Source organism: Leuciscus leuciscus (assembly GCF_965113295.1).
Source record: "Leuciscus leuciscus genome assembly, chromosome: 14".
NCBI classification, from domain to species: Eukaryota; Metazoa; Chordata; class Actinopteri; order Cypriniformes; family Leuciscidae; genus Leuciscus; species Leuciscus leuciscus.
Genome location: NC_138738.1, coordinates 14,596,443 through 14,614,548, shown reverse-complemented (window position 1 = coordinate 14,614,548; position 18,106 = coordinate 14,596,443). Strand labels below are relative to the sequence as shown.

At 35.3% G+C, this 18,106-nt stretch overlaps 1 protein-coding gene across 4 annotated transcripts; it reads left to right on the top strand.

Annotated features, from left to right (window-relative positions):
* Window positions 1-422: 422 nt before the first annotated feature.
* Window positions 423-14,495, top strand: il23r (interleukin 23 receptor). 4 transcript variants are annotated; one of them, XM_082137387.1, is made up of 17 exons: window positions 432-530; window positions 678-775; window positions 1,355-1,518; window positions 1,618-1,896; window positions 2,258-2,375; window positions 2,524-2,687; window positions 3,104-3,240; window positions 3,329-3,485; window positions 3,598-3,680; window positions 6,096-6,294; window positions 6,413-6,595; window positions 6,758-6,856; window positions 7,532-7,687; window positions 9,999-10,175; window positions 12,054-12,141; window positions 12,415-12,505; window positions 13,378-14,495. In XM_082137387.1, exons 3-17 carry the CDS (start codon window positions 1,455-1,457, stop codon window positions 13,960-13,962), a joined length of 2,580 nt encoding a protein of 859 aa, XP_081993513.1. In that variant the 5' UTR covers window positions 432-530; window positions 678-775; window positions 1,355-1,454; the 3' UTR covers window positions 13,963-14,495. The 4 variants fall into 4 exon arrangements, with proteins under 4 accessions (XP_081993515.1, XP_081993516.1, XP_081993513.1 ...); XM_082137389.1 differs by having other exon boundaries at window positions 423-775; window positions 2,530-2,687; XM_082137390.1 differs by having other exon boundaries at window positions 423-775; window positions 6,204-6,294.
* Window positions 14,496-18,106: the final 3,611 nt, after the last annotated feature.

Genomic DNA, 18,106 nt, shown 5'->3' with positions numbered 1-18,106 from the left:
ATCAAGTTGAACATGCAAATAATTAGTTATCTTAATATTTCATCTTTTCTTCCTCCTTACTTTATTTATTTAAGACTTGTGGTCTTTCCTGTGGTTTATATGTGCTAGTTTCACCCAAACTGTAATGGTGGGTCTGGCACTAACCACATTGTTTTCTTTTGTTTTGTTCATTTTACATTTTCCACACCTTTACAGTAACCAGTCGTTCCCACCATTTATGTGGAGTTTATTAATTTTATTGTTTATTAATATAAACACTTCGGCTTATTTTACTGTTATTTTGTGAATTCTTTGAATTACTCTGTATCTCAGATTCTCCTTATCTATGTCAGTGGGTTTTCCCCAGAAACACTTTGAAGTTGAAGATGGAAACTAAAGTGTAAAAGAGATGAAAAAATCTAGGGCAGGCAGGAAGGTTGTTCTGTGGTGTTGTTTGCACACGCTAAGCACATGTGAGAGGGAACGTGTGAGGACAACATGGCTTATTCTGCCTTTTTTGGATGTTCCAGAGCCTCATATTTCTGTCTTTAGTACGTCCAAGTATATTTTTGGTATCAACAGAGCTAGTTTGTATGTAAAATACAAATTTAAAGATAGACATCATAGGTCTTCGTGAGAAGGATTTGCTGAATTAATATTGTTCTCATTTTCCTGACGTGACCTGAGGTTATGTAAAGCTCTCAGTCCTTTTGAGGCAGCTAATATACATTTATGATGGCAACAGCAGAGGAACCCAAATGGAGGAGAAATCATTGTTCTGAGTGCATTAGGAAAGGTTTGTAAAGGTCTTTTTCTACAATATACCTGACATATTCTGCCTTTTGATGTATCATATCTTTCTTTCAATTGCATATTTTTTTCAACATTATTCTGTAATTCATGACTTTAAAGGTAAAGTTAATGTAATATCAGCATATTTTAGTTTATGTTTGCTGTACAGTGAAGTCTCACTGTTTGCTAGCAGTTAATAAATAAACGGTGCTGACTAAAAAGGTGGTTTAATAAGTAGGATGCCTAACGGTTGAAGCAGATGCTCAGAGTTTCAGAACGGGCAAAAATACCACAGATCTAGGTCATTTGGCCCTTAAAAGAGCAAAGCAAGTCTGAGAAAACAAGGTTGACATAAAAAAGATTACGCTTGTGACATTAAGTAGCCTATCGCTCATGAGAATGCTGACTATATAAAAATATTTCAAGCGTATCATTGGTAATGTTCTACTTTACTTTTTTCCGCCTTTGAAATTAAATGTGTAGGCCTACAGATATGACCCCATTTATGTGACATCTTTAAAAAGGGATGCCGGTATGCAAGGTAACCTCATTTTTTTTCTGACTACATGCTGGTTTGTTTCAGAGAAGGCAGGAGAAGAAACTTAAGGACCAGGCATGAAGTGTAGGAAAACATATTTGATTCAATATTCACTGATAATCACAGAGACCCAGAAAGGCATGAAATGGATTTTGTCTTCAGAGTCTGGCAGGTGGTCTTTTTGCTCCTCTTTAGCGGCAAATTCTGTGGTGAGTTAAGTTATTGTGATTGTTATTAATTTGATGCTGCTTTAAATAATTTCATGAACAAGCTTATATATTAATAGTGTTTTCTCTCTCTCTGCTTAGACTGCTACAGAATCAGATGTGTTGGAAAGTTGATAGTAGACTCAGATGTCATCCCCATGGGCTCCAACTTGACTGTAGTCTGCCAGTCAGACACTAAGCACTGTGGCAGACTCTTTGCCATAGATTACGACGGAGAGACAGTTTTCGAAGCAACGAATTGCTCTGTAATAAAAACACAAATAGTCATCAATCGCAATCGGCCAAAATTTTCACTACTCTGCAAGGTGAAGGAGGGAGACACATGGCACAGTGTTTGCGGCAGATATCTCCAAGCTGGCTGTAAGTTCGTATGTTTATCTGTATTCACACACTCTGCACCATATAGACGTTAGGACACATTATATTACATTAACATCTCCATTAACTCATTTTATTCAAGTAAAAAAATGTATTGATTATAGCACACATTTGTTAACTAGATCATGAAATATAAATATATAAGAAAATACATGAATTGAAGTTCTGTAACATTTATAATTATTTGAATATGCATGAAAGTATAATGTAATAATGCTGTTATGATGCGAATAGTAATTATCTTTATTTATTTTTTATTATTTTTATTATAGATAGTTGTGAACATGACAATTAACAGTTTTTGGTTACTAATATCCAGCTATTAATTAATTTTCTGCTTTAGACCCTCCAGGTAAACCGAATATCAGCTGCTTCACACACCAACATTCGGAGTTTGTCAACTGCTCTCTGAAGGTCACAACCGAAACACATTTATCTACAAACTTCAGAGTGACATTTCAGTAAGTATGTCCTATTTGGACAGTTTGAAAACATCGAGGCGGTCTTGTACATTTTATATGCGACTTTGTCTTTTCTCAAACATATTAAAGATCGAAACTGCCTTTCTTCTACTTTATCTTTCTTCAATGTCTTTCTCTCTTTGCAAAGCAACAGTACGTCTCAGTTTCTCCTGTATAAGACGGACAAGGACTGTACTTTCTCTATTCCACGATCGCTGTTTGATGAGAACATGAATTACACAGTCCATGTAAGAGGTCAAAATGCATTAGGAGAGTCGCACTATAATTTCCCCTTCTCGATTTGGGACATTGGTAAGAGACTAAACTACACACTTACTCATTTCTGAAGCACTTTCTCATTTTGATCATATCATGATCTCTTTTTCTTCTGCTCAGTAAAAGTGGTATAATGTTTTGACACACCAAATATGCATAGATTTGTCTAGCCTGAATGATATGAAGAGTTCAGATGCAAAAGCCTCAAAGTGCCATCTGAAATTTTCTTCTAGAATGATCATTTTTATAAAGCTTGTATATTTAAGTTAAGTATTTTCACTTAAATGACAATGTATAGGTAATTTGCATTGCCATTTAAGTGAAATTATTGAACTTAAATATACGAGCTTGATAAAAATGATCATTCTAGAAGAAAATTTCAGATGGCACTTTGAGGCTTTTGCATCTGAACTCTTCATATGTTGATTTTATGACATTTTGATTTTGTTCAGTGATTCCGAGCACTCCAGAGATAACACAAGTTGTGTTTGAAAATGGTGCTCTTTCTCCTACAATATACTGGACTGGCTCAGAAGATGTACTGAAACCAAGTATGAGGTTCAGAAGAGCGCATAATGACCAGGACTGGGTGAGAGGATTTGTGAAAAATGTGTACTGGTTTAAAGCAAGTTGTCCATTAGCAAGTTGTAGAGATTTTTTTGCTCTTATTTGATCAGGACCTGGGAAGAGTAACAGAGCTCCTAGCTGGATGCATTTTGATGCAGGAAACTTTAAAGCCGCTGACGCTCTATCAGTTTGAGCTGAGAGTGTGTGTTACTTCAACAAACTGCAGCATGTGGAGTCATCCCTTCAATATAACCAGCCCTGGGATAGGTAATTCCTTAACATTTATTTTGTACATTTTCAATAGTCAGATGAAGTTAGGTGAAATGTGTTTTACCTGCAAATGGTTTAATTGTTTTTTAATTTTTTTTAAATGCTCTAGCACCCTCACACAAACTTGATGTGTGGAGAGTCATCAACAGGACCAGAACGCATGGACTTCAGAATGTCACAGTGTTGTGGAAGGTAACAGCACCACCTACTGGACAAAGAAATCATAAAATGAAAGTATTAAGGTGGTTGATTTCAAAGGAAAACTTTACAATATACACAATCGTTCAACAGTTTGGGGTTGATACGTTTTTATCAAATAAATGTTGTTTTTTTAAAAGTTTTTTATGCCCACCAAGCTGCATTTGTTTGATAAAAAATACAGTAAAAACACTAATATTGTGAAGTATTTTTACAATTTAAAATGACAGTTTTCTTTTTTAATATATTTAATGTGATTTATTCCTGTGATGGCAAAGCTGAATTTTCAGCATCATTACTCCAGTCTTTAGTGTCACATGATCAAGAAAAATTATTTTCAAATAAAAATAGTTGGGAATAGTTTTGAGGCTTAATATTTACCTTGATACTTTTTCATGATTCTTTGAAGAATAGAAAGTTCAAAAGAACAACATTTATTTAATGCATGATTCATTTCTTTAAAGAAAATATCTTACTGCCCCCAAACTTTTGAACGGTCGTGTGCATTAAGTTACTTAAGCAGCACCTTAAATATGACCTTTTTATATAAAAATTTACTTTATATACAAAGGATTTTTCATTAGTGACCTAGAAATCTTAATTCTTATTCATTTAAATTTTCTGAAATTTCTGTTGTTTTATTTTTTCAAAGTCCTGAAATTTGGTTTATTTCCATTTTAAAGTAGATTGTGAATCCCAGATTTGCAATGACGTTTGGACCCCACTGGATATTTTTAACGAAATATAATTTACAGATTATTCAGAGTCATTCTCAGAAGTAGCTTTAAAGAATCCCTCGAATATGTAAATTCTTTGAAGAGCTGAATAGATAGTTGACATAACAATGGCTGTTAAAATATTTTATTGTTCTTTTGACCTTCTTTTGACCTTTTTTTCTATTTGTGATATGACTTGACCTTACAAGAGATTAGTTGCCAAGCTTCAAATAATTTAACCCAGCTAACACAAATCTAAGAACATTTTGCGGTAACACTTTTTTTTTACAGTGTCCTTGTTACATATATTACATGTACTTACCATAGTAATAACAGTAAATTATGCATAATTACATGCAACTAACCCTCAACCAAAACCTAATCCTACGCTAACCCTATAGTAAGTTGTTGTTCATTATAATTATATTATTACTCAGTTCTTAAATATATAATTACACTGTAACAATGACACCTTCAAATAAAGTGTAATATGTTTTGCTAATGCTCCCAAAAAGTTATAAAAAATGTATTCCTGAATGTTCTCTTAACAATCATAATGTCCAGTTTTTTTAAATGTTTTAAAAATGTTTTTTCTTGTCTTGATTTTGAACGTTAAGTGAACATTCTATTTTATCATTCTGGGAATTTTCATTTTGAATGTTCTCTGAACATTCTGAAACAAATAGTAACATTTAAAAAATGTTAGATGAACATCCAACTAATACGTTTCAGAAAAAAAGTTCCATAACGATGTATAAATAATCTTTTTGTGCTAACGGTTTGAGACCAGGAAACGGTTTTGAAAATTGTATTTAGATTTTTTCAAATATCACAATAATGACAACGAACATCAGACAAACCACAAAGGAAAAACATACATACACAAAAAAAAAAAAAAAAAAAAAATCAACTGTTAAGTGTCAAATTATGTGGCAGTATTTATTATATAATTCCAAAATGGTTTCCAGATTTTATAAAATAATTAATTCCTGCTCCTCACTGAATATGTGATCTTCTCTAAAAGTACACAGCTACAAACCTCTGACAACCACAATCCAATCGGCACATCAGTGTCGAAAAATTTAGCTATTATCAACAACATTTCAGTAAGCGTAATAGAATTACCTAATAAACACACCTCTGGGTCCATTGGAAAATCATTTCCATGAATCTGTGATATAATATCATCAACTTGCACCCCAAACTCCTTCACTTCAGGACACAACCAGGTAGAAAATGTTTTCCCTTCTTCTGTACCACATCTAAAGTAGAGAGGTGAAATAAAGACCAGATAACTTTGAACGAACATTCTATTAACATTACTGGAAGAACATTTGTTCATAACTTTAAGAGAACCTTGACAGAATCTTCTGAGAATGTTCCCTGTTAGCTGGGTATTATTAGTCTGTACACTCACTGTATATTATAATAGCTTTATGTGAGGAACAGACTGAAACTACATTTTTCCATCCCACTCGAGAACTGCTGCAGTCAGTGAGTTTGTGAACCAGGTCAGTCCAGTTTGTAAATGAATCATTCAGTCCCATTTGTGAACCACATCAGGCAGGTCATTGAAAGAACTGACTAAAAAGAATGATTTGTAATGTCATATATGAAGAAGAAAAAACATCACAGCCCTTTGCCCTGAACATTAACTCACTTGCTGACTATGTATTTCTCCTGCATCTTTCAGCACTATAAACCAGAAAATTACAGTGGAGATTTGTTATATTACAAGTTATCTTATATAGAAGAAGGCAAGATCCATGAACTGAACTGCTCAGCTCATGTCACCCATCAGACACTTCAGCTGAGCGTAGCAGAGGTTAACGTGAGTGCTGTGACATCAGCTGGGTCCTCCCCACCCGCACCTGTGAGCTTGAAATGGACAGGTGAGAAACAGTTGATTTATTTGAGTTTGGTAGGACACAGAAAGTGTAGCACCCTTAACCTCACCAATCTTCGCCTGTAAGAAAGTCCTACATTTCTCTCTTTGTGTTTGTGACACAGATAAACCAGCTCCCATGATAACATATTCAGTTCCAGCAGCAGGGGGCAGTGTGCTTCTAGCATGGGACATGTCTCATGAGGAAGTGGAGGGCATTCTGGGTTTTGTTGTACAGTGGCAACAAAGCCCAGTGCACTTAGAATGGAAGAGATTAGGAAAAGACTATAATTTTACATTGCTACAAGGTAAGAAATAATTGATCTTAAAATCTAAGGGTTAAAATAATTAAAAAGAGTTTGAAAAACACAGTAGCCTATAAAATGCTATGTAGATTGATGTAGTTAACATAATGATGTCCATTATCTAAGTTTCATTTATAAAGCCCTTAAACAATTCTGAACTCGCAGGTTTGCAAGCCGGTGTCCTGTATAACATTTCATTATATGCTGAAGAAGCCAGTGGAGTTTCAGATCCTGCATTTGTTCAGGTTTATGCCAGGGAAAAGAGTAAGTTCATGTTTACTTGTATATTTGCAGATTTAAAAAATGACTATTTAAAATAACTGTTTTCTATTTTAATATATTTTAAAATGTAATTTATTACTGTGATGGCAAAGGAGAATTCTTGGCATCATTACTCCAGTCTTCAGTGTCACATCGTGATCCTTCAGAAATCATTATATTATGCTGATTTATTGCTCAAGAACTTTTGAACGGTAGAGCACATAAACATTGTACATAACTGTTCATGTTACACCTCATATAAGTGCAGTTGAGGTGTCTATTTTAAAATGTTTAAAATCTTTATTTTTATTTTTTATTTAGTTATAGCCTATAGCTATAACTAGTAGTTTAATTATATCTGACTCTATTAAGTTATACATTTGATTAACAATATTACAGTTACTTAATTTAGTAAGTACTACGGTATATACTAATATGTTTTTAAAACATTAGGCTAAAAAATTCCTGCAAAAGAACAATAAAAACCAAAAAGTATAGCAATAACCCCTTTTCCCTCGAAATTGCCACTAGAGGGCAGTAACAGAGAATTTGTCAAAAGTTAGTGGGTAGGTTGTAAATTCAAAAAGTTAAAGAGTTTATATCAATTGTTTAACATTTTGCTACTCAGTGATTGAAGATGCACTTAATGCACCTCTTCTGTTTTTTGTTTTATTTTAGAGCCTCTATCCGGTCCAGATGTATCAATTACGACTGTAGGGGAAAAGCAGATTTTGATCCAATGGGACGAGCTCGCTCAAGAAAAACAAAGGGGATTTATCACAAACTACACCATTTATTTCCAGAGACATAGAGACAAGAGACTTATCCAGAACCGTAAGTAAAACAGTTGTTTGTGAGTGTGTTAACTTGGGCTGTGGTTTATGTCTGAATGTGGCAGAGGGGAGGAGTCACATGGTTTGTACACAGAGAATCAGAACATTTTTTTATTTTTTTTATTAACACTTTCTCGACATAAAAGCAATGTTGTTGTTGTTGTTTTTCCAAAACACCTCAGGTGTCTTTAACCTCACCCCACAAGTGATGCAGTGCACCTTCATGCATTTAGCATAGTGGAAAGACTCTACCTGTATTTGGTTTGAGACTCATCACTGTCACACCCACAGTTTGGCAGCTGGGTTTTCCACCATTTACTGAAAAAGTTCACATCCTCTTCCAGTAAACCCACTCCCCTACACGTGTACATTACAGTTCTAAAACAGATGTTAGAACTCAGAGTTATTCTGAGCTAATACTGCAAAACATTTAGTGTATATAACCTGTGTAAATAAGTGTAAATTGATTTTGGAAGCATCTAACATGAGAACCACTTTTAAAAGGTTTCGGTTTTATTTCTTGTTGTTGTTGCAGTGGTGAATTATTCTTAAACAATATTCTTAAAAAATAATAATATACAAGCCTAGGCCTAATCCTAAACTGATGGTTTTTCGCTGGTCTCCCAGCCTGGACAAGCTAGTGTTCAGCCTGCTGATCTACTAGCCTCACCAGCTAAAAAGTGCCCAAAAACCCTTCTAAAACCAACCAAGAGACCAGCTGGACCAGGCTGTTTAAGATTTTCTTTCAGAGATATTATTTACTGATTTTAAATCATACACTGATGCAACAACATCTGAAGCGGAAGACCAGCTTAGCCAGGCTGGGTGAGAAGCATAAACCAGCAACAAACAAACAAACAAACAAACAAACAAACATTTTAACAGCTAAGACCAGCAAACCAGCTTAGACTGGTATACACAGTTTTTTTCTGCTGGGATATGCACTACTGTTTAACTACTATTTTTTTTTTTTTTTTTACAAAGTCTCTTATGCTCACCAAGGCAGCATTTATTTTATCAAAAATACAGGAAAAACAGTATTGTGAAATATGATTACAATACTAAATCACTGTTTTATAATGATTTTATATTTTAAAATTGAATTTATTCATGTGACGGCAAAGCTGAATTTTCAGCAGCCATTACTCCAGTCTTCAGTGTCACATGACCCTTCAGAAATCATTCTGATATGCTGATTTTCTGCTCAAGAAACATTTATTATTATTATAAATGTTGAAAATTTTGGGCTGCTTTTTGTGGAAATCATGATGCATTTTTCAGAATAAATCTTTTTAAAGAATAATACTTTTAACAGTAGTGTAGTTCCACCAGTTTTAAGTATATGTGCAGGTTTTGGTCTTTTTTTGGGTCGTTTGCTTTGCCAGTAAGGCTCAAAAAGTTTCTTTGAAAATCCAGATGACTTAAACTTGATCTACTGCAGCTTGTTGTTATTTATGGTAGTGTTGAGTTAATATTTTATTATTGCAAGAGAAAATAAAATGTACAAGTGTTGGAAAAAAGATGTCACTCTCAAAGGGACAGGCCCATATGTCAGATTTAACTAAAACTGAAAACTATTCACTGATGGGCCTCACATGCTTAGGATCATGGCAGATGACTTTCAGTTTCTACATTTAGGAAAAAAAAGAAAAAAAAACCCTTCTGGTGAACAAAATTATTAGACAGATGATTGCGGTTAAATTTATTAGAGAGAAAATTGCGGTTTATATGGGCTTTCATCCCTGCTGTGCGTCATTGTAGATACATATTCACTAGAGTGAATCTCTTCCTGTCTTCTATGTAATTTCTGTGCATTCTTGGCGCTACAGCTCGGCTAGAGCGAACGAGACCTAGCAGCAGCTATTCTTAACATGTGGCTTCTGGCACGACAGGAAGTAGAGGCAACAGCGGAAAGCATGTGACTATTGCAAATGTTTTTGTCTCCAACGTAGCTTCTCTAACCAAGCTGTTAAACAGCTAAAACATGTCTGTTATGATCCTGTGGTGTATCAATGATGTAAAAAACTGCAGAGGAGACAAAAAAGTACATAACGTCTTTCTCTCCGTGTTAAATATCTCCACCCTGCTGAACTGTTAAATTTCATGTTTCATTCTACAGAGTTACTCTTATTCCTTTGACCCTGAATCATGAAACCTGGTTTAAAGAGAAACTGTCAGCTATCTAGTCTTTGCTAAAACAAACTAAACAGAGAGTGATGCAAATTAATGTTTTATATTATTTTCTGCTGAAAAAAACATCCAGGAAGAAACAGTCGTCATCTCCTCATGTTTTGTGTGTGCTCTGCTTGCAGAAAATGTGCCTTACACATTTCCTAGACGTTTGAGTTGGAAGCTGCAGGGTCCACAGGAATGTTTCGATATTCTGGTCTCTGCGTGGAATTCTGCGGGTGAAGGGCCCAAAGGAAAACCTGCCACCTGCTGTTGTCCCAGCAAACTATCATATCAATCCAGTTCAGACAAGACAACAGGTGCATTCTCTAATGAAATAGACGAGAAAGTTCAAGGATCTTTAAAACCAAGCATTGTACTTTGGCTAATTTAGCACCTTTGCTAACATTCTGGCAAGGTTCTCTTATAGTTATGAACAACCATTCTTCCAGTAACGTTAATAAAATGTTTGTTAGCTGGGGGATTAACTGTGTGGAGAAACTTTGGTTCACTTCAGAATTTAAATTTCCTGATAATTTACTCACCCCCACGTCATCCAAGATGTTCAGGTCTTTCTTTCTTCAGTGAAAAAGAAATTAAAGTTTTAGAGGATTTTTCTCCATATAGTGGACTTCAATGGGGTACAGCGGTTTGAAGGTCCAAATTGCAGTTTCAATGCAGCTTCAAAGGGCTCTACACGATCCCAGCCGGTGAAGTCTTATCTAGTCATTTTCAACAAAAAAAAAACTTTTATATATACTTTTTAACCACAAATGATCGTCTTGCACAAGCTTTGCAATGCGCCACGCATTACTAATCACATTGAAAGGTCACGTGTGACAAAAAGTATATAAATTTTTATTTAAAGGGATACTAGGCTCATTTTACAACTCCCCCTAGAGTTAAACAGTTGAGTTTTACCGTTTTCGAATCCATTCAGCCGATCTCTGGGTCTGGCAGTACCACTTTTAGCATAGCTTAGCATAGATCATTGAATCGGACAAGACCATTAGCATCTCTCTCAAAAAAATTACCAAAGAGTTTCGATCTTTTTCCTATTTAAAACTTGACTCTTCTGTAGTTACATCGTGTACTAAGACCGACGTAAAATGAAAAGTTGCGATTTTCTAGGCTGATATGGCTAGGAACTATACTCTCATTCCTGCGTTATAATCAAGAAACTTTGCTGCCGTACCATGAGTCTAGCAGGCGTAATGATATGATGCAGCGCCTGAAAATAGGTCTAATAGGTTAGACAAACTTGGGAGGGCAGTAACAGAGAGCTGGGAACTATTTTCAGTTGCTGCGTCATATCATTACGCCTGCTAGACTCATGGTACGGCAGCAAAGTTTCTTGATTATAACGCAGGAATGAGAGTATAGTTCCTAGCCATATCAGCCTAGAAAATCGCAACTTTACATTTTCCGTCGGTCTTAGTACACGATGCAACTACAGAAGAGTCAGGTTTTAAATAGGAAAAAGATCGAAACTCTTTGGTAATTTTTTTGAGAGAGATGCTAATGGTCTTGTCCGATTCAATGATCTATGCTAAGCTATGCTATGCTAAAAGTGGTTTTGGATGACATGGGGGTGAATCAATTATCAGGAAATTTTAATTCTGAAGTGAACTAATCCTTTAAATCACATTAGTTTGACCACAATAAATTACAAGCATGTATATCTTTACAGAAATGTTCTGTAGAGGTGTTTTTTTACAGTATTTGACAAAATGATGTGAAAAGTGTTGCTTTGTTGAAATATAAAAATTCTGTCATCATTGTTTACTCATATTCATGTCGTTCCCCAGTACTGCTCTTATGGTTGTGGAACACAAAATATTTTGTATTAAGATATTTTGTTTTTGTCTAGTCAAAGTCATTGAGATCCAAATCAACACTGGACCCAATTGACTTTCATTGGATGAACAAAAAACCCTGAGACATTTTCATGCGATGAAAGAAAGTCATACTATCGCTTTAAGAGAATCAGTATGAGGTTCAGTGCACGTTTTGACTACAATATTACTCATTGTGTAGGGTATGGGTTAGGGCTGCATACCGTGCATACACAAGACACTGAATAATATTCATGCATTATTCACAAAGCATGTACTTATAAAGTGATTTCAAAGATATTGTAAACTGTTAATGCAGAATTGTTCCAACAATACCATTTCATGTTAATGTGTACTTTCCAGGTGGAATGATAGCTGGAATTTGTTTGGCTGCTGCTGTTCCTGTAGTGATCCTGGCCAACCTGATGTACCTGAAATGTGTGCGGCAAAGGTGACATGCTGAGCTAGGGGGTTTTGATGTTACTAAATGTTTGCACTTTCATTTGTGCAAAAGTGGTTTCACAATGTGGCTCATGCTTGCAATCTTTCATAACGTCACAGTCACAGCCAGTGTGAAGTGGAGAGTTCAGAGCAAATTGTTGTGATAAAACAATGGCCATTTTATTTAAAATAAGCTTAATATAATGTATAGTTGTTAGGTGAAGTTAGGTGAGTGTTTTTTTGTGTATAACTTACTTTTATTTCTTAAAAAATCTTTTCACAGAATGATGAAAATGTGCATGTCCATGGGAGTCTATTGGATTTTTGAAAATTTACCGAAATTCGATAACAGCAATGCTATAAAACTACTAAAGGTAATTGTTTATTTATACAATGTCATTTTAGATCAATGAGATGTCAATGAGATCTTGTGAAGTGGGTTTGGTCAGTATCTCACAAGGCTGGAGGGATTACATTACTGTAATTCAGATAGGTCAGATACATTGTGATCAAATGGGAAAACTGCATTTTCACTCTTCTGAAGCTGTCATCCATCTCCAATTAAAAAAACATACTGAACTTCAGAAGGTCACTGAACCTTAACATAACAGCTAAAGCATTGATTGTATTGGCGAAAACAAAAACGCTCACACACACACACACACACACACACACACACACACAAAAAAAAAAACAGCATTCACAAATCAACTGGACGAGCATAATGAGGAGGTGTCCAGTTCGGTATGGGTACAGATGATCAGTTTAAAAAAAACATTATGAGGCACAGTAGCAGAAATTACATGGTTATGGATGTCCTCAGAATCTGTCAACATTGAATTTTGATTATACAATATTGTAACAGGAGATTGCCAATATTCACATTTAACACAATAACAGGAGTCATAAGCCTTCTACAATGGCTGAAGTAAAACAAATGTTAAATTTGATAGAGGCCTTACCCCATGTTCATGCCTGTATTATAGCTCACTGACGACTATGCAACATGCTGTTTGTAATTGAGTTAAGAAAAGAGTGTAAAAGCAGACCACACTGTCTAAAACTATCATTGACATTATGCAGTTTTGTAAAGGTAAACATCGGCTGGACATACTTCAACATACTTGATTATAGTCAAAGTGCATTACAGTTATGATATGAAATTGCACCTGTTATTGCAACTATTATTAGACATTGTCTTCATACTGCATCTCCATACTTACCAATACCTTTTTGTTCCTCTTAGGATGACAGCTATGGCCCCTGGGGACCTCTTTCTGGAGACAACGATCCTCCCTTAACTCCCATTGAGGAAGTTGATCCGTCTTGGGAGAGGCAAGACTCCTATCCAACTGTTCTTCACGTCACAGAAACGTCCACGACGGACGTGATTTGCATTGATTCTCCTTATAAACCTCAGTTATTGACCGCTTCACAGAGAAACGAAGACGTCTCTGAGACTACAGAGGAAGAACTAAAGGAGGAGGACCCTTTGTTGGTGTCTCCATCACATCATGACTTCAGTTGGGATTTAACCTGTATTCCCGTGATACATGGGCGTTTTAATAGCTTCTTAGCCATGGATGGAGCACTCGGATTGGGCGTTCTTGAAGGCCTCCTCTCTTCCCCTCAGATAGCTTCCAAGAAGGATGGTAGAGTGGAAGAGAATGAGAGGACTGTGGGAACAGGAGATGTAGGGAAGAGCACTTTCACAAGTCAAACTGTACTTCCCATTGACCTGGAGCGCTGCCTCAGACAGCCTGTCTTTAATTCCAGCCCATACTCCCCACAAGGGCTTTGCCATAGTTTTTCAATTCCAGAAGAGGGTTAGGAGATCTTTTGAACACGTTTTTAAGAAATATCTTGCGGGCAAGAGTCCTGCTGAACTGAATATCGCTATGGATGTGATTCCGGGATAAAGACAACCATATCCAAGCACTTGAATGAGACCATCTTGTACATAAGCATTAAGGTTTTTTATGATTTTACAGTGATGATACTCTATTTTCTGTATATTGTCTGCACTTCAGCCAATGTGTGGCTTTAGTCAGATGCATATGAATCACTTTGGTTCCGCACACAAGTATGTTGTATGTTGCTGAGTTATTTTTTTCTTAGTAACTTCTTCCTCTTGAGTACTGTTTTGATACAAATGAAAAGACACACAGCTGTCAAATTGCACTTTTTTTGCCTAAATAGTCTTTTATATATATATCACTTATGGACAAAACATCAAGAAACCTTGGAAAAAGTAGTACGCTTAACTGTATTGAATGTCCACTTGTATTGTACTTTTTTTAACGACTTGCAGTCGCAGATAATATAATATTGAAATAAAAGGCCATTCTAGTGTATTTAAAGAGAGTACACTTTAATGGTTGTTTCTTAACACACTTAAAAAGTGCACTTGTAATAAAGTTAAAAGGTTGATGTACTTAAAGGGTTAGATCACTATAAAATAAAATAAATTATGTAATTAATTAATTACCCTCATGTCTTTCCAAACCCTTAAGACTTTCGTTCATCTTCGGAACACAAAGGAATATCTTTTTGATGAAATCTGAGAAATCTAGATCGCTTTATATGATAAAGAGATTGAATTTAGGCATTTATTCACATATAAACATTTATTAACTCATACATCAGTTGTGATAAACAGTAGCTCTAGCATGTTCGCTTGACGTGCAAGAACCAATGAGATTCATTCTCATGTAAGCAGCACGATTGAGCTTCCTCAAGAACCAATGAGATTCATTCTCATGTTACGCAGCACGCTTGAGCTTCAGCAAGAACCAGTGAGGTTCATTCTCGTGTTACGCGGCACGTTTGAGCTTCAGCAAGAACCAATGAGGTTCATTCTCATGTAAGCAGCACGATTGAGCTTCCTCAAGAACCAATGAGGTTCATTCTCGTGTTACGCAGCACGTTTGAGCTTCAGCAAGAACCAATGAGGTTCATTCTCATGTAAGCAGCACGATTGAGCTTCCTCAAGAACCAGTGAGGTTTATTCTCATGTTACGCAGCACGTTTGAGCTTCAGCAAGAACCAGTGAGGTTCATTCTCATGTTACGCAGCACGTTTGAGCTTCCTCAAGAACCAATGAGGTTCATTCTCGTGTTACGCAGCACGTTTGAGTTTCCTCAAGAACCAATTAAGTTCATTCTTGTGTGTTACGCAGCACGTCTGAGCTTCTTCAAGAACCAATGAGGTTTATTCTTGTGTGTTATGCAGCATTTTTGAGCTTCTGCAAGAACCAATGAGGGTTGTTTTTGCTTGTCAAGCCAGTTTGGTTGAGCTTCTGTTTATGTCCTCTGATCAATGTTTAAATGTGAATAATAGCCTGAATTGTTCATCATATAAAGTGATTGAGTCTCTACAGAAAATTTCGGACTAAACCAACGATCTCTTTATGAACTTTTTGAAGTGTTAAAGTGGTAGTTGGGTAGCTGTCAATGGAGGGATAGAAAGCTCTCAGATTTCATCAAAAAGATCTTCATTTGTGTTCCGAAGATAGACGAAAGTCTTGGAACGACACGAGGGTGAGTAATTAATGACACAACTATCACTTTAAGTCCTACTTAAGTGAGCCAAAGAAGCACTTTAAAGTTCAGATAATTGCATTAAAAATAAATTGACATTGTAATTGCAATTAAGTGTCAAGAAATATTACATTTAGTTCACACTTAAAGGGATACTCCACTTTAAAATGAAAATTCTGTTATCATATACTCAACCTCATGTTGTTTCAAACCTTTATGAATTTCTTTCTTCTGCTGAACAGAAAGGAAGATTTCATTTAGAAGAATGTCAGTAACCAGACAGTTTCTGGTACCATTGACTTCCATAGTATAAAAAATATATATACTATGGAAGTCAATGAAACTGTCTGAATACTGATATTCTTCTAAATATCTTCCTTTCTGTTCAGCAGAAGAAAGAAAATCATACAGCTTTGAAACAATATGAGGGTGAGTATATGATGACATACTTTTCATTTTAAAGTGGAGTATCCCTTTAAGAATATTATTTTACAGTAAATTATTTCCGTAGTAAGTACTCTTGTTAAAAGTATGCAATACAGGTGTACTTTTTTAGGGTGATTCAGATGAAAGGTCATCAGATCAAATATTAACCCTAAAGACAAGTGATTTATTCAACACATTTTTGAAATTGTGAAAGGAAAATATAATCGTCTAAAGCGATCAAAAGGTTGAGCGACTACAGCAAACACAAAACAAGCTGTCTCCAAAAAGTTATGGTGATTAAGTTGTTTTTTATAGGCTATGTGACATTCAGCTCATGCTGAGTTCACAAAGAATGGCCGGATTGTCTGTAGGCCCTCAAAATCATTTTTTTAGAAAAAAAGTTTGCATGATATATGAGAGGAACTAATGAAATGATTTGCAACACAACTGCAGATGTTTCAAAGCTCATTGAGCAGGAGCCACACCTTTATATTGCTGTGCTAGTTTACAGGAATGATGTTAAGTTTGGGGGTTATTTACACTTTGTTCTGTACCCCAGAGGTGTGATTTCATTACTTGTTTAAAAAGACAAATCGCCATTAACGTCCAGAGGAATTACAAAGCTTTTTAATCAATGAATCTTTTAACCAATAAATGATTTAAATCTAATGCATATGCATTATTGTGTTGAAAATGTAACTTCTTATAATCTTTATCACAATCAGATGGGAGGTCAGATTAAAAACCTGGTTAAGCTATGTTTGACATGTAAAACCTTGTTAACCTGATATGTTACTTATACCATTAGCCAGTGGTTCTCAAGAGGTTAATTTTGGTTCTCAGTTAACCATCGCGCCGCAAAGCTGTTTTTAAAACTGAGAAAGTTCTTGTCACCCTTAAGAATACAGTTAAACATCTCACACGTGAGGAGACGTAATCGACTTATTCACAGCACATCTCTGTACAAATATTCCACTATTGTGACACTGCATGACACCTTTCAATATGATATATGGGGACTTTATGGGTGGGTGGGCACAGTCTGGCCTATTTTGTCCCTTTATGAGTATGATCATGCATGTAATATGAATTAATGTGAAGCATAGTACTGCCATATTTTGCACTTGAGAGCACAGAAAATGCTTGAGATCAGAGACAACAAGGAATATCTTAACCAATCCCGAGAAAGCTTCCCCATCACTTGGAAAAGACTTTCGTCAACACAGCCTGGAAGGCATATTCCTCAACTGACTATTGTTATATAGACCTTGTTATAATATGTCATATTGACAGGTTTCCTATATCAATACTATATTAAAAATATATATTTTCAGCGCTATTAATATGACTTCTTAGTTTCTCAGACCGTAACCTATTATTGAGGGAAAATAATAGGCCTATTCATTATGTGAGTGTAAATTATATTCAGGTATAGCTTATTGTTAGATTGCTGTTCTAATTACTCTCTCTAAAAAGTATTGAATTATTATTATCACCCATATCAATCTCAACAAGGATATACATGAAACTGATCTTTTGATTATTTTAAACAAGTAATGATATAAAATTGCATAAATTATTCATAACCTGACCAAAGTATTTAAATGTAGAAGGTTGCATTAAAGACATAAATTGTATTATTATTAGACTTTAAATGTTGATTTTAAATCCACTGTTTGTGTAAATCCACAGTATTTAATGCAATTACGTCAGATGTAACTGTAATTAAATTACAGATACATTAAGAGTAATCCCCTTACTTTTTAAAAGGGAAAAGTCATTAAATTACAGTAATTAATTGGTTAATAATGCATTACACCCAACACTTATCATGATGAATTTTATTCAACCTTGTTTTAAAGCAAGGGAAGCCCGAAGACCTGTTTTGTGTTTTATGTTTATTCTTGATTGCAAGGCTTTGATTTTAAGTGTCACTAGTCATTCCTTTTGTGCAGGAACATGTCCCCATCATATATGCCCTAGGATAGTTTTCTCACAATTGTATAAGTT